Raw genomic sequence first — 11,075 nt, forward strand, 5'->3', positions numbered from 1 at the left:
GAGTCTCTGCATCGCGAGCTTACGACGAAGACACCCCGACAAATGCCCATCACTCTCACACGGAGGAATCTCGTGTCTTGGCGGTCGCACCTCTATACCGTTGTTTCCAAGCTGATGCAGTCTACGCTGGAATCGACGTCGTACTAATACACACCTGTCTACACTTACACCTAATCGAAACACAATCTACCATCTCATCCTCTCCCGACCTGGTGTGACCCGGACGAAGGAAACGCCCTTGGGCTGGGCCTTCTATACTACAAGTTACTGCTGGGACCCGGTCTCGGACGACTCGCCCTCCTTTTCCACCTTTTCCTTGATTCTCTTCTCCGCCGTGGTCTGCTTCTCCCACATGGCATGGTAGCGCCCTCCCAGCGACAGCAGCTCGGCGTGCGTGCCGCGCTCGGCCACCTTACCCTTGTGGAGCACCACGATCTGGTCGGATGTGGTGATGGTGGAGAGACGATGCCTAATGAGACACGTTAGCAAGGTTGCGCGTGGGAAGTGGCGTTGGACTTGAAGGTGGCCTACGCGATCGTGATGGTGGTGCGGCCCTCTGTCACGCGCTCGAGGGCGTCCTGAATCTGCCTCTCGGTGTGGGAGTCCAGGGACGCCGTGGCCTCGTCCAGAAGCAAGATACGGGCGTCCTTGATGATGGCTCTGGCGATGGCAATCTGGGTGACATGTTAGCTGGTGGTAAAATCAACCCGGGCAAAACAAACTTGTACGTACTCGTTGGCGTTCACCTCCAGAAAGCTTGAGGCCACGCTCTCCAACCTTGGTCTGGTAGCCGTCCGGGAATGCGAGGATACGTTCGTGGATGTTCGCGGCCTTGCACGCCTCGTACACATCTTCCTGGGTGGCCTTGGGGTCTGCGTAGAGCAAGTTGTACATGATGGTGGCGTTGAAGAGAACCGTGTCCTGCGGCACGACTCCGATGTTCTTCCGAAGGCTGTCGAGCTTCAGGTCCTTGAGGTCGTGGCCGTCGACGGTGATGGAGCCTTCGTTGACATCGTAGAAGCGGAACAGGAGCTTCAGACACGTCGACTTGCCGCTGCCGGACTCTCCGACGATGGCCGTCTTGGTCCCGGGGGCGACGGTGAAGCTGACGCCGTCAATGGCGGGCTCGCCCTTCTTGCTCTGGTAGGAAAACTTGACGTTGTTGAAGGCGACCTCTCCCTTGACCGCCGGCAACCGAACGGCGTCGGGCTTCTCCACGACTCCCGACGTCTCCTTGAACAGATCGAGCATCCTCTCCGCCTCGATCAGGTTGTTCTGCAGCATGGTGTAGTAGGTTCCGAAGAAGTTCAGGGGACCCTGCAGCTGCACAAAGTAGTTGATCAGACTAACAAACTCGCCGACCGTCTGCTCGCCGCGGGAAATCTTGTACGCGGAAACGGCGACAAGCAGGGCGGTTCCGAGGGAGAAGATGGAGCTTTGCGTCAGGTTCAGGAAGTTGAGCGACCACAGCACGAGGCGCTCGGCCCTCTGGTACACCACCACGTGCTCCTTGAACCGTTCCGTCTCGGGGACGACGGCACAGTTGTGTTGGACCGTCTCGTACGCCATGATGGCGTCCGTCTTGATGGCCTCCATCTCACGGTTCTTGGTGGCCATGTCCCTTCTCTGCTTGCCGCGGTATTTGGCGACGTAGATGGTCAGGAAGATGTACGACCACATGATGAAAAAGACAATGATGGTGTAGAAGGCGTCGTACTTGACGAAGAAGAAGACGCCGGCGACGAAGATGTCAAACACCATGGGGAACACCTGGAAGCAAAAGTTCTCCAAAAACGTGTTCATGGCGGATCCTCTGCTCAGCGCACTCGTGACCTCGCCAATCTTCTTGTTGAGATGGAACTCCATGGAGAGCCCCAAGACATGCTCGAACGCGGCGCATGACAGTCGGCGGAAGAGCGACTGTGAGACCGGGATCCAGAGGACCGAGCGCGCGGCGCCGAGAGCTCCCTGGTTACCCTGAAGGGCGCGGTAAACGACGTAGAGGATGATCTCCTTGTAGGGGATGCGGCCGTAACCGAGAGCATCGACTAGAGTTCCGAGCTGGACCGGGGCCAAGACGTTGACGGTGCGCTGGCAGATCAGGAGGACCAGGCAGATGACGACGATTCCCTGGTAGATGGGGGAATCCTTGGGCCTATGATAAGGTCAGCGCGGGTGGTGGGGCCGGATGGGATGCACCATGATGAGGATGGGGATTCCCTACCAAAGATACGGGAACAGGACCCGGAATCCGGCAAAGTAGTCCAGCCACCCGGTACCCTGCACCTGAGTCCTCGCGGGAGGCTTGTGGGCAGGCGCTCCGTGTGGATGAGCACCACCGTAGTTGCGGGATTCGCCGTTGCTGCTGCTGCTGCTACCAAGAAGAGACTGGCGCTCCTCAGGGTCCGACTTGGGTTGCGAAGGCTTGAGTTTGTAGTCCCTGAGAATGAGGCAAACCATCATGGCGACCAAGACGACGATCCTGGCAGCGCCCAGGATGTCGAGGACGTCAAGCAGGTCATTGGCCACGCGGAACGAGTTCTTCTCGGAGGAGAAGACGGCGGCAATGAAGGCTTCAAAGAGGGCGCCGACGATCCAGGCATAGAAGTGAGCCGAGGTCGGCGTCCAGGGGCCCTCTGGGTCAGGCAGCAGGCCGGCTAGGTAGTACAGCAGGACCGCAACATAAGATGCCTTTTGAGAAGTGTCAGTGGGGGGTGCAATTCCCTCGTTCACAACGGACTACTACTGGGCGGAGGTCATCAATCATCACGTACCAAGAATGCGCTGAAGGGGAAGACGACCTTGCCGGCGCCATCGTACTGGCCGGCAACGGCGCCGCGGACGGCAAGGATGATGGTGGCGAGCTAATCGCGCGGATGAATGTGAGCGGTCGGTTCGACGCTTCTGCAGAACGAGCAGAGAGCGCAGGACGGACTCACCAACAGCAGCGAGACAATGAGCTGGAGGGCGCGGATGACGCGCGCGTAGAGGCGCTCTGCTCTCTTCTGTTCATCATCGATCGCGTCCTGGCGCGTGACGCCGTGTCGCTCGCGGTAGAACTGGAAGGACTGAGACGACAGCAGGGTGACGAAGAGGCCGCAGGGATAGAGGTAAAAGGCCACCTCCAACCCGAGCTGAGTGCTGCCCGCCATGGCGTATGGTCTCGGTTATGGGATGGCGACGGCGGCGGCGGCGGCGGCGGCGTTGGGCGTAGAAAAGTGTCAGAATCCCGACATATGCTCCAACGGACGGTTCGGGGTTTGGGTTCTCGGTCCTGGGAAGTGATGTCAATTGGCAACTGGCAACCGTCCGTCAACTGTCAATTGATTACGAACGGAACGGCGGCGCGCCGCAGATTCTCCGACGCGACCTTGAGGGAGGCCCCTGCAACCCAGGCCAGGGGGAGATGCGCACGGACGCCAAATGGCACAGGAAGCACGTGCCGCTGTCTCAAACTTGCTACTTAGTCATCACAAAAGGACCTCGCTGAGTCATTCGACATTTCATCAGCTGACCTGGAAGCTCTTAGTCAGCATGCTTTACTCATCATTCTTTTCTCATTCCCTTTCACCATTTCCCACCACTGTCACTATTCCCATCATGGATTCCCAATCTAACTTCTGCACTTACTAACATCACAGTCTAACCCCCCTCCCGCCCTACCTATCAAGCGCACGGAAGCGCGTAGTGCCCTGCCCACCCGGTCAGACCTCGCATCTGCCTGCTCGGGAATACGACTCGACCCTAACAAGCCGATTTTGCCGTCCTGTCTGCAGGCTTCTTCCTTGTTACCAGGCCAAAACTCTCAGCTAGTCAGGCCCGGTGTTTGGATCGTCAAAACGGCTCCCAGTCTCTAGCGGCCTCGTGTCCGTCTCGTCCCTCGTCTGGACAACAACCATCTGAGACCTCGGACCTGAGACTGCTTGCCTGCTCAGTGTCTTGTCCCCTCCCTCTCCCTCTCCTCTCCCCTCCCCCCCCCGGCGGTTGATCGCCCTCTGACAGCAAGCTTGGCATCGCGTCTTTCACCGTGGCACCACCACCACCACCACTACACAACGGGACCGTCCGAGACCACAAGGTCGACTGACTGACTGACGGACTGATGCGGCTCATTCTGATGTCTTGGCGACATCTCTCTGTCCCAACCGTGCTTTCAGCAAACAGAACAAACGAACGCCTCCTCGTATCCTAACCGATCCGTCGCTTTCTCTTTCCGCACCACACTCCAACTTCTGTTTATTCCTGGCTTCTTCCCCTGACGATCTGTCAGATGTGGGGGTGGTTCTGGTCAGCCCCCCCGGTGACCCTAATCCATACAAGCTTCGCCTCGATGCCGGTTGCCGAAGACGGGCGTCATCTTAGTCGATGCAGATCGCCCTGGCCGCAGCGGCAAACCCGTTCCGTGTTCCTCGTCTCGCGCTCCCCTAGCCCCTCCCTCCCTCGTTTTGTCTTTCAAAGAAGAGATACTAACCATACCTCTGACCCTTTGTTCCAAATATGTAACGCGAGCTAAACCGAAACCTCTCTCACTCTTTTCTCTTTTTTTTTTCTCCCTCTCGCGAAAGTCGGATCGAACGGCAAACGCGCAAGAACGCCTTATTGTCGGACGACCGACATCGTCGCCGGGGATTCACGGCTCTGCGTCGCGTACTAAGGCATGATCCCCTACACAGGGCCCGGCCATGCAAGGTGCCCATGGGCCAAGGCACAATCTTGGCCGCCCTTCAGACGGTTGCCAGAGAGTTTCTTGAGAAACAACGAACTAGCCTCGAGTTCAGAATGTCCCCCCTCCCCCCTTTTGTCGAGGAGGAAGCACGGGTCCCGCGGCCCAGCACACCAACAACACGAAACCTGGACTATTCAAAGGCCGGGCGACATGGACCCTCATCAAACGTGGGAACCGACAAAACGGCGAGCTTATAGTTTGGTCGTTCGTGCCAGTAGAATAAAGGGCTCATTTTACGTCCCGCCCCCCTCTCCTTGTCACGCTGGTTTGGTTGCTGTAGACTCCAAGCGCCGCTGTTTTGTGTTCCTCGGCCTTATGCTTGCTGTCCCGTTTCTCCATCTCTTTGGATGGTTTCTTCTTTCCCCGCGGGCGAATTCCATATAATCTCAATCCCGACCCTCTGGCAATAAGACTTGGCCATGGGCCCTTGATCCTCTCCCCCTCTCTCTCTCTCTCTCTCTCCCGGCGCTCCTCCTTCGCCCCATGACACACAGCACCGGTTCGCGGATCCAGACAAAGCCACAGCCGGGCCATCTCATTCCATCATGGCGACTGTCTCCAATAACGTACTGGCCCCGAGGTCGCTCCCCAAGATCGAGACGATACAGAACGGGCCGATCTCGAGCCTCCAGCCGTACGGGTCGCTGCTCTTCGTCTCGAGCATCATCGCCATCGTCATCCTGGCCAACGTCCTCGAGCGGCTGATGCTTCGCGTCGTCTACGGCGACATCTGGACCGAGCTGCAGCGCCCCGGCGCCGAGAAGCGCCGCCGCTCCTTCACCTACTACCACGTCGGCGCCATCACCATGTTCACCATCATCTGCATCGGCGCCTACCCCTCCATGCACTTCCTCGTCGGGCCCGCCAACCTGTCCACCGACGTCGTGCCGGGCCCGGGGAGCCGCATCCGCGTCGGCGACCTCCTCTTCGCCGTCAGCCAGACCTACAGCGCCTACTACGCCTTCGAGCTCTGCTACCGCACCCAGTTCGCGAGCCCGCTCAGCATCGCCCACCACATCGGCCTGCTGGCCATAACGCAGACGGCGCTGTCCCTCTTTGGCAACTACAAAAGACACCCAGAGGCGACCATAGAGTTCTACATGTGTATGATATGGGGTACGTAATACTGAGGGGGAGTGGCGAGGGAGGGGGCGCGAGGGACAGGGGGGGAGGGATACCGCGAAAGCTTGATACCTTGATTCCGTCATTGTGAAACTGGGCATGACTGACGAGTTGCAATGAGTTACAGGCGTCTTCGACTCCATCGTCGAGCTGCCTGTCTACATCACCATGATCCTCTGGCGCATCCGGCGGAACGACCACCGGCTGCTGTCGTACCTGACCACCGGCCTCTGCGTCTGGGTCGTCGTCGGCGCCTGCACCGAGGTCGCCGTCACCATCTACCTCCTCCACAAGTCGTGGGACCGGTGGGGCCACGTGTGGAAGTTCGTCACGCCCTTCATCTTCTCGCTCTGGATCGCGACGCAGCTGTACGGCGCCTCGAGGCTGTGGTCCATGTCGCGGTCCGAGTGGCGCAAGTGCCACAAGGGGACGTTGCAGGAGATGGAGCCCGCCATCGAGCAGCCGGGGCTTTTGCCCGACGAACGAGACGGCGGCAGCCAGGAGGAGGAGTCGAAGAGCAAGGCGACATGACGACGTTAATGAGGAGGTCCCATCGTATCGGTCCGTATATTAATAATTACCAGTAAATCATAACTGTACACTGCGGCTTTTTGTCCGACCAAGTCTCCAGCGAGAGAGTCTTTTCGGTCTGGGAACCATTGGCAAACCTGATCAGACGACGCCGCTTTCGAGGTTTCTCTCTTCCGGTGCGTAGGATAAGTTGGTTTGATGTATCACCAACAGCTCAAACAGTCCGAGTGTAGGCCACGGGATCACCATCTGGCCAACGCAGGAGGGAACCAGGGTGATCTTTACCATGAAATCCAAAGTTCGTGCCCCTGAGAGAAACGTAACAAGTGCGGCCGAGAGAATTAGTGCGGCACACGCCAATACCACCACCCGCTGCCTGAGATGGTTGCAAGAACTAACACAACCACAAAAACCTACCTCCGGGCATTTTCCACCTGGCTGTATCTCGATGCTTCCACAACCGGAATAGAGTAGCCCTCGGTAGCAGAACAGCCCATGCAACGTGCCTAGCGCCCGTTGTGGCGGAACGCCCGCAGACATGGCCACTGGACAAGCAGCCAGACCACCCCGTTTCTACATGCTGGACGCATCACAAACATGGCCAAAGCGATACGTAGCGAAGCCGACCTTCTCCTCCTCTCTTATAAAGAGCAAACCCGAGCCGGACGGACACAAAAACTCATCAACCTATGACGTTGGCTGGAACAACCGCACCCAGAGAGCGGAGAGAGAGCACTCCCACGGGCCACTATTCTCCCGTTGATGGCTGTGGCATATATAATGCATGTTCTTGCAATTGCGAGTCCGCAAAGAAGCGAGAATTCTCAGCGAGAACTGTATGAGTCTACTACGGCTTTCTCCAGAGGGAGAAAACAAGAGTGTTACTTCGTGCTGTCTCTTTCTGCTCGCGGCCTTCTTCGTAAGTTGCCAACGAGTCCTTCTTTTACATCTCAAGTAGCGCCATTGACGCGGCACCTTTCGCATCTGCATCTTCTTACAGATGACAGTCGACCAGTTCGGCAACTGACCCGTTGGAGGCGCTGGCAACACAGAAGCCCAACGGTTGTTGGGATCAACGAGCTAGTCACGTCACCAGAAAAGTAAGTTACCCAACATCCAGGTCTCAGCTCTTGCTCATGTTCACAGCAGTTCTTAGATCATCAAAACGCACGGGAAGATGGAGGGGAAGAACGCTTCACGATCTACCAAGACGGCGTGTCGACGGAAACTGCGCGTAGATTGTCTCCCACGTCTACCGCAACTGACAAGTTTCTGGTTTCGCGTCCAAATCCCACACTTGATTCCGTTTGAGAAGACGCCGCACCTCTTATCCCCATCCCCAAGCGGAGCTTTTGGGGAACTTTGCCGATGGGCATTACCAGAGAACTGCCTCGTCTTTTTGGTCACTGCGTCTTGGATGCGTAATTTAATCATCACAGACCGTATCGTCGTCGATGCCCCGGGGAATGGTTTCGCCCATGTCCTCAGCTTCCACCTTCAGCCAGACAACTGAGGCCGATTTCGACCTATACGCGTACTGCGACCCTCCGCCTTGCCATCTGATTCCCAGCTCGCACATCAGGAACGGGCTCCGCCACCCGTTCACAGAGGGACTTGGATGCCAACACTGGCGAGATGCGTCTCTCGAGGCTCGGCGCGGCATTTGCTCCACACCCAAGACCCCCAACGATGCGGAACCCCTGGTCGCTTGTGGTTGGCTGGCTGGCCAGTTGAAGACAACGCAAAATGCTTCGTAGAGCGGCGTGGAGAGCAACACACAGTTAAACTGCCGGCGGCGGCTCGAGTTGCAACTTGGCGGCCGGCCCACGCAACTCTTCCAGTCTCCACGATGCCAATCCGAGCATCCATTATGCCTCAACTAAAAAGATCCTCCTCTACCTCTTCCTGGGAGAACCGGTCCGTCAGGCCGTGTATGTGTGGCGCAAGGTCATGTGCGCTCCGTCACCTCGAGACGGCGAGTCATTCACACAAAGACCGTTTCAACTTGGCGCGCGTCTCGATGCCCGCCAGGCCAGGACCGCAGCATGAGCGAGTTTCCCCGGGACTACCTTTCGTTGGTGTGTGTGTGTGTGTGTGTGTGGAAGGGACCGACAGTTCAGGCCGCGTTATTCCCCTTCCCTCCCCGCGAATCCACACATCCTCTCAGCTCAGAAACCCCGGGGCTCCATGGGGAGGCAGCGTCGTGCCAAGCTGCCAGCAGGTGGGTTCCTCTTCGATCTTTGACAGCCTGGACAACCTTGGGCAGGGCTTCATGTTCGAGCCACCACCACCATGGACAACGTCATTGGCCTACCTGTACCGCTGATGGACGGGGGGGGGGGGGGGGGGGGGGGGGGGGACAAGGAGGTACGCGGGGAATCCCCTCGATGAATCCCCGGAGTTCACGCGGATGCTGCGATACCCCGGCCATCGAGACACGAACCAAGGCACATAGGTTGTAGTATCTGGGGCCTGTTGTGTGATGCCAAGCCGATACACCGGTCCCAAGATGATATATAACAGTCACGACCTGCACCGTCGGTTGTCTCCTCCGAGAACATCACCACATACCCGCCCGCCTGCCCGTCCCTTCTTTTCACCCTCGTTCCCGGTTCCTCGTCCCAGCTTCACAAAGCCCCAACAAGAATGGGCCGTGACACCAACGCAAACACCAAGGCCGTCGGCGCCGAGCTGGCGGCCGTCCTGCCGGACACCGGCCCCTGGTACAGGCAGCCGCACATGCTCCGGCTCAACCTGTGCGTCGCCTCGCTCATCATGTGCGCGTCGGCCAACGGGTACGACGGCTCCATGATGAACGGCCTGCTCGCGCTGCCGCAGTGGCACGCCTTCATGGGCCAGCCCACGGGCGCCTGGCTCGGGTTCGTCAACGCCGCCTACTCGCTCGGCAACCTGGTCGTGTACCCGGCCGCCGCGTGGGTGTGCAACCGGTACGGCCGCAAGGCCGGCATCTACGTCTCGTGGGCCTGCCTGGCCGTCGGCTCGGCGCTGCAGACGGCGGCGCCCAACGAGGCCGCCTTCGTCGCCGCCCGCTTCGTCATCGGCTGCGCCTCGGGCTTCTTCCTCTCGGCGCCGCTGCTCATCACCGAGAACGCATACCCGACGCACCGCGGCATGGTGTCGGCCCTGTACAACTGCGGCTGGTACTTTGGCGCCGTCGTCGCCGCCTGGGCGACCTACGGCACGCGCAACATGGACCACTGGGCCTGGCGGCTGCCGTCGCTGCTGCAGATCACGCTGCCCGTCCTCTCCGTCCCGGGCCTGCTGCTCATCGGCGAGTCGCCGCGCTGGCTCGTCTCCGTCGGCCGCAACGACGAGGCCCGCGCCGTCCTCGCGAGGAACCACGCCGCCGGCGACGCGCGCTCGCCCCTCGTCAACTTTGAGATGACGGAGATCGAGGAGACGCTGCGGGCCGAGAGGGAGGCCCACGCCGAGACGAAGTGGTCGGATCTATGGAGCACCCCGGGCAACCGTCACCGCCTCTTCATCTCCGTCAGCTTGGGCGTCTTTGCCCAATGGGTAAGATAAACAACAACGCGAGATGTGACCCCGAAAGGAGGGGGGGAGGTTATTGTGCAGAGCTAACCGTCACTCCAGTGCGGCGTTGGTGTTGTCTCGTACTACCTGGCCATGGTTCTTGTAAGTCTTCCCACGAATATTCATCAAGTTTGGGGGGGTTCCAGTCAAGAGACGGCGTAAAGGAGTCTGAAGAGCCGGAGAGCCGGGAAATGAAATTTGCTAACATCCTCATCCAACAGTCCTCGGTTGGCATCACCTCGGTCGACGACCAGACGCTCATCTCCGCGTGTATCCAGATCTGGAACCTCATCTGCGCCTCTGCCGCCGCCATCATGGTCGACAAGGCCGGACGCAGAGGCTTGTTCTTGGCATCGGTGCGTCTGGACTCCTACTTGTCTCTTTCAGGGGGGGGCGGTGGCGTGTCTATCCCATCACGACACGTAAATACTGACTCGCGTGTATCACCAGGGCACCATCATGCTGATCTCGTTCACCATCGTCACCGCGCTCTCCGGAAGCTTCGCCAACACCGGCAACGCACCCACCGGCACGGCCGTGATCCCTTTCCTCTTCATGTAAGCCCGCCGATTTTCCACACTCTAGCTATAAAAAAACCGCGAGGTATAAATCAAACCACCATGACGAACGGGAAGCTAACCACAACCCCCCCCCCAGCTTTTACCTCGGGTACGACATCGCGCTGACCCCGCTGATGGTGGCCTACCCGGTCGAGATCTGGCCGTACCGCCTGCGCGCCAAGGGCCTCACCGTGGCGTTGATGACCACCATCGGCTGCATCTTCTTCAACACGTTCGTCAACCCCGTCGCCCTCGAGTCGATCCAGTGGAGGTACTACTTCGTCTTCCTCGCCGTGCTCGTCGCCATGATCGTCAGCGTGTGGTTCTACTACCCGGAGACGCGCGGCCGCACGCTCGAGAACATGGCGTTCCTCTTCGACGGCGAGGGCGCCGAGGTGGGCGCCGGCACCGCGGAGGGCGCGCTGAAGGAGGCCGAGGTCGCCCACGTAGAGGAGGAGGAGGGGTCGGAGAAGAGGTAGTCCGCAAGCGGTTGAGCGGTTGAATATGGCTTTGCTTTGGGTCTTTCTTTGCTTTGGGGTGCATGTTGTCTATACCCAGTTCAGTCCCGCCGTAGTCCCAAT

The 11,075-nt window shown here is 59.0% G+C and overlaps 4 protein-coding genes across 4 annotated transcripts; 3 read left to right on the forward strand and 1 right to left on the reverse strand.

The window, feature by feature from the left end:
- Positions 1 to 264: 264 nt before the first annotated feature.
- CH63R_02196 (ABC transporter) lies at positions 265 to 3,152 on the reverse strand (the record flags this gene model as incomplete). The annotated part of the gene is made up of 6 exons (XM_018297171.1): positions 265 to 469; positions 532 to 674; positions 733 to 2,155; positions 2,225 to 2,691; positions 2,775 to 2,864; positions 2,940 to 3,152. 6 exons carry the CDS (start codon positions 3,150 to 3,152, stop codon positions 265 to 267), a joined length of 2,541 nt encoding a protein of 846 aa, XP_018161987.1.
- A 2,119-nt stretch (positions 3,153 to 5,271) lies between these two features.
- CH63R_02197 (uncharacterized protein) lies at positions 5,272 to 6,379 on the forward strand (the record flags this gene model as incomplete). The annotated part of the gene is made up of 2 exons (XM_018297172.1): positions 5,272 to 5,842; positions 5,976 to 6,379. 2 exons carry the CDS (start codon positions 5,272 to 5,274, stop codon positions 6,377 to 6,379), a joined length of 975 nt encoding a protein of 324 aa, XP_018161988.1.
- Positions 6,380 to 7,857: 1,478 nt separating this feature from the next.
- On the forward strand, positions 7,858 to 8,136 carry CH63R_02198 (uncharacterized protein; the record flags this gene model as incomplete). Its single annotated transcript, XM_018297173.1, has 1 exon — positions 7,858 to 8,136. The coding sequence occupies one exon, from the start codon at positions 7,858 to 7,860 to the stop codon at positions 8,134 to 8,136; it is 279 nt and encodes a 92-aa protein (XP_018161989.1).
- Positions 8,137 to 9,025: 889 nt separating this feature from the next.
- Positions 9,026 to 10,973, forward strand: CH63R_02199 (Sugar transporter; the record flags this gene model as incomplete). Its single annotated transcript, XM_018297174.1, has 5 exons — positions 9,026 to 9,916; positions 9,995 to 10,036; positions 10,156 to 10,290; positions 10,385 to 10,491; positions 10,592 to 10,973. 5 exons carry the CDS (start codon positions 9,026 to 9,028, stop codon positions 10,971 to 10,973), a joined length of 1,557 nt encoding a protein of 518 aa, XP_018161990.1.
- Between the last annotated feature and the right edge of the window lie 102 nt (positions 10,974 to 11,075).

This window comes from Colletotrichum higginsianum, chromosome 2, assembly GCF_001672515.1.
Source record: "Colletotrichum higginsianum IMI 349063 chromosome 2, whole genome shotgun sequence".
Lineage (NCBI taxonomy): Eukaryota > Fungi > Ascomycota > Sordariomycetes > Glomerellales > Glomerellaceae > Colletotrichum > Colletotrichum higginsianum.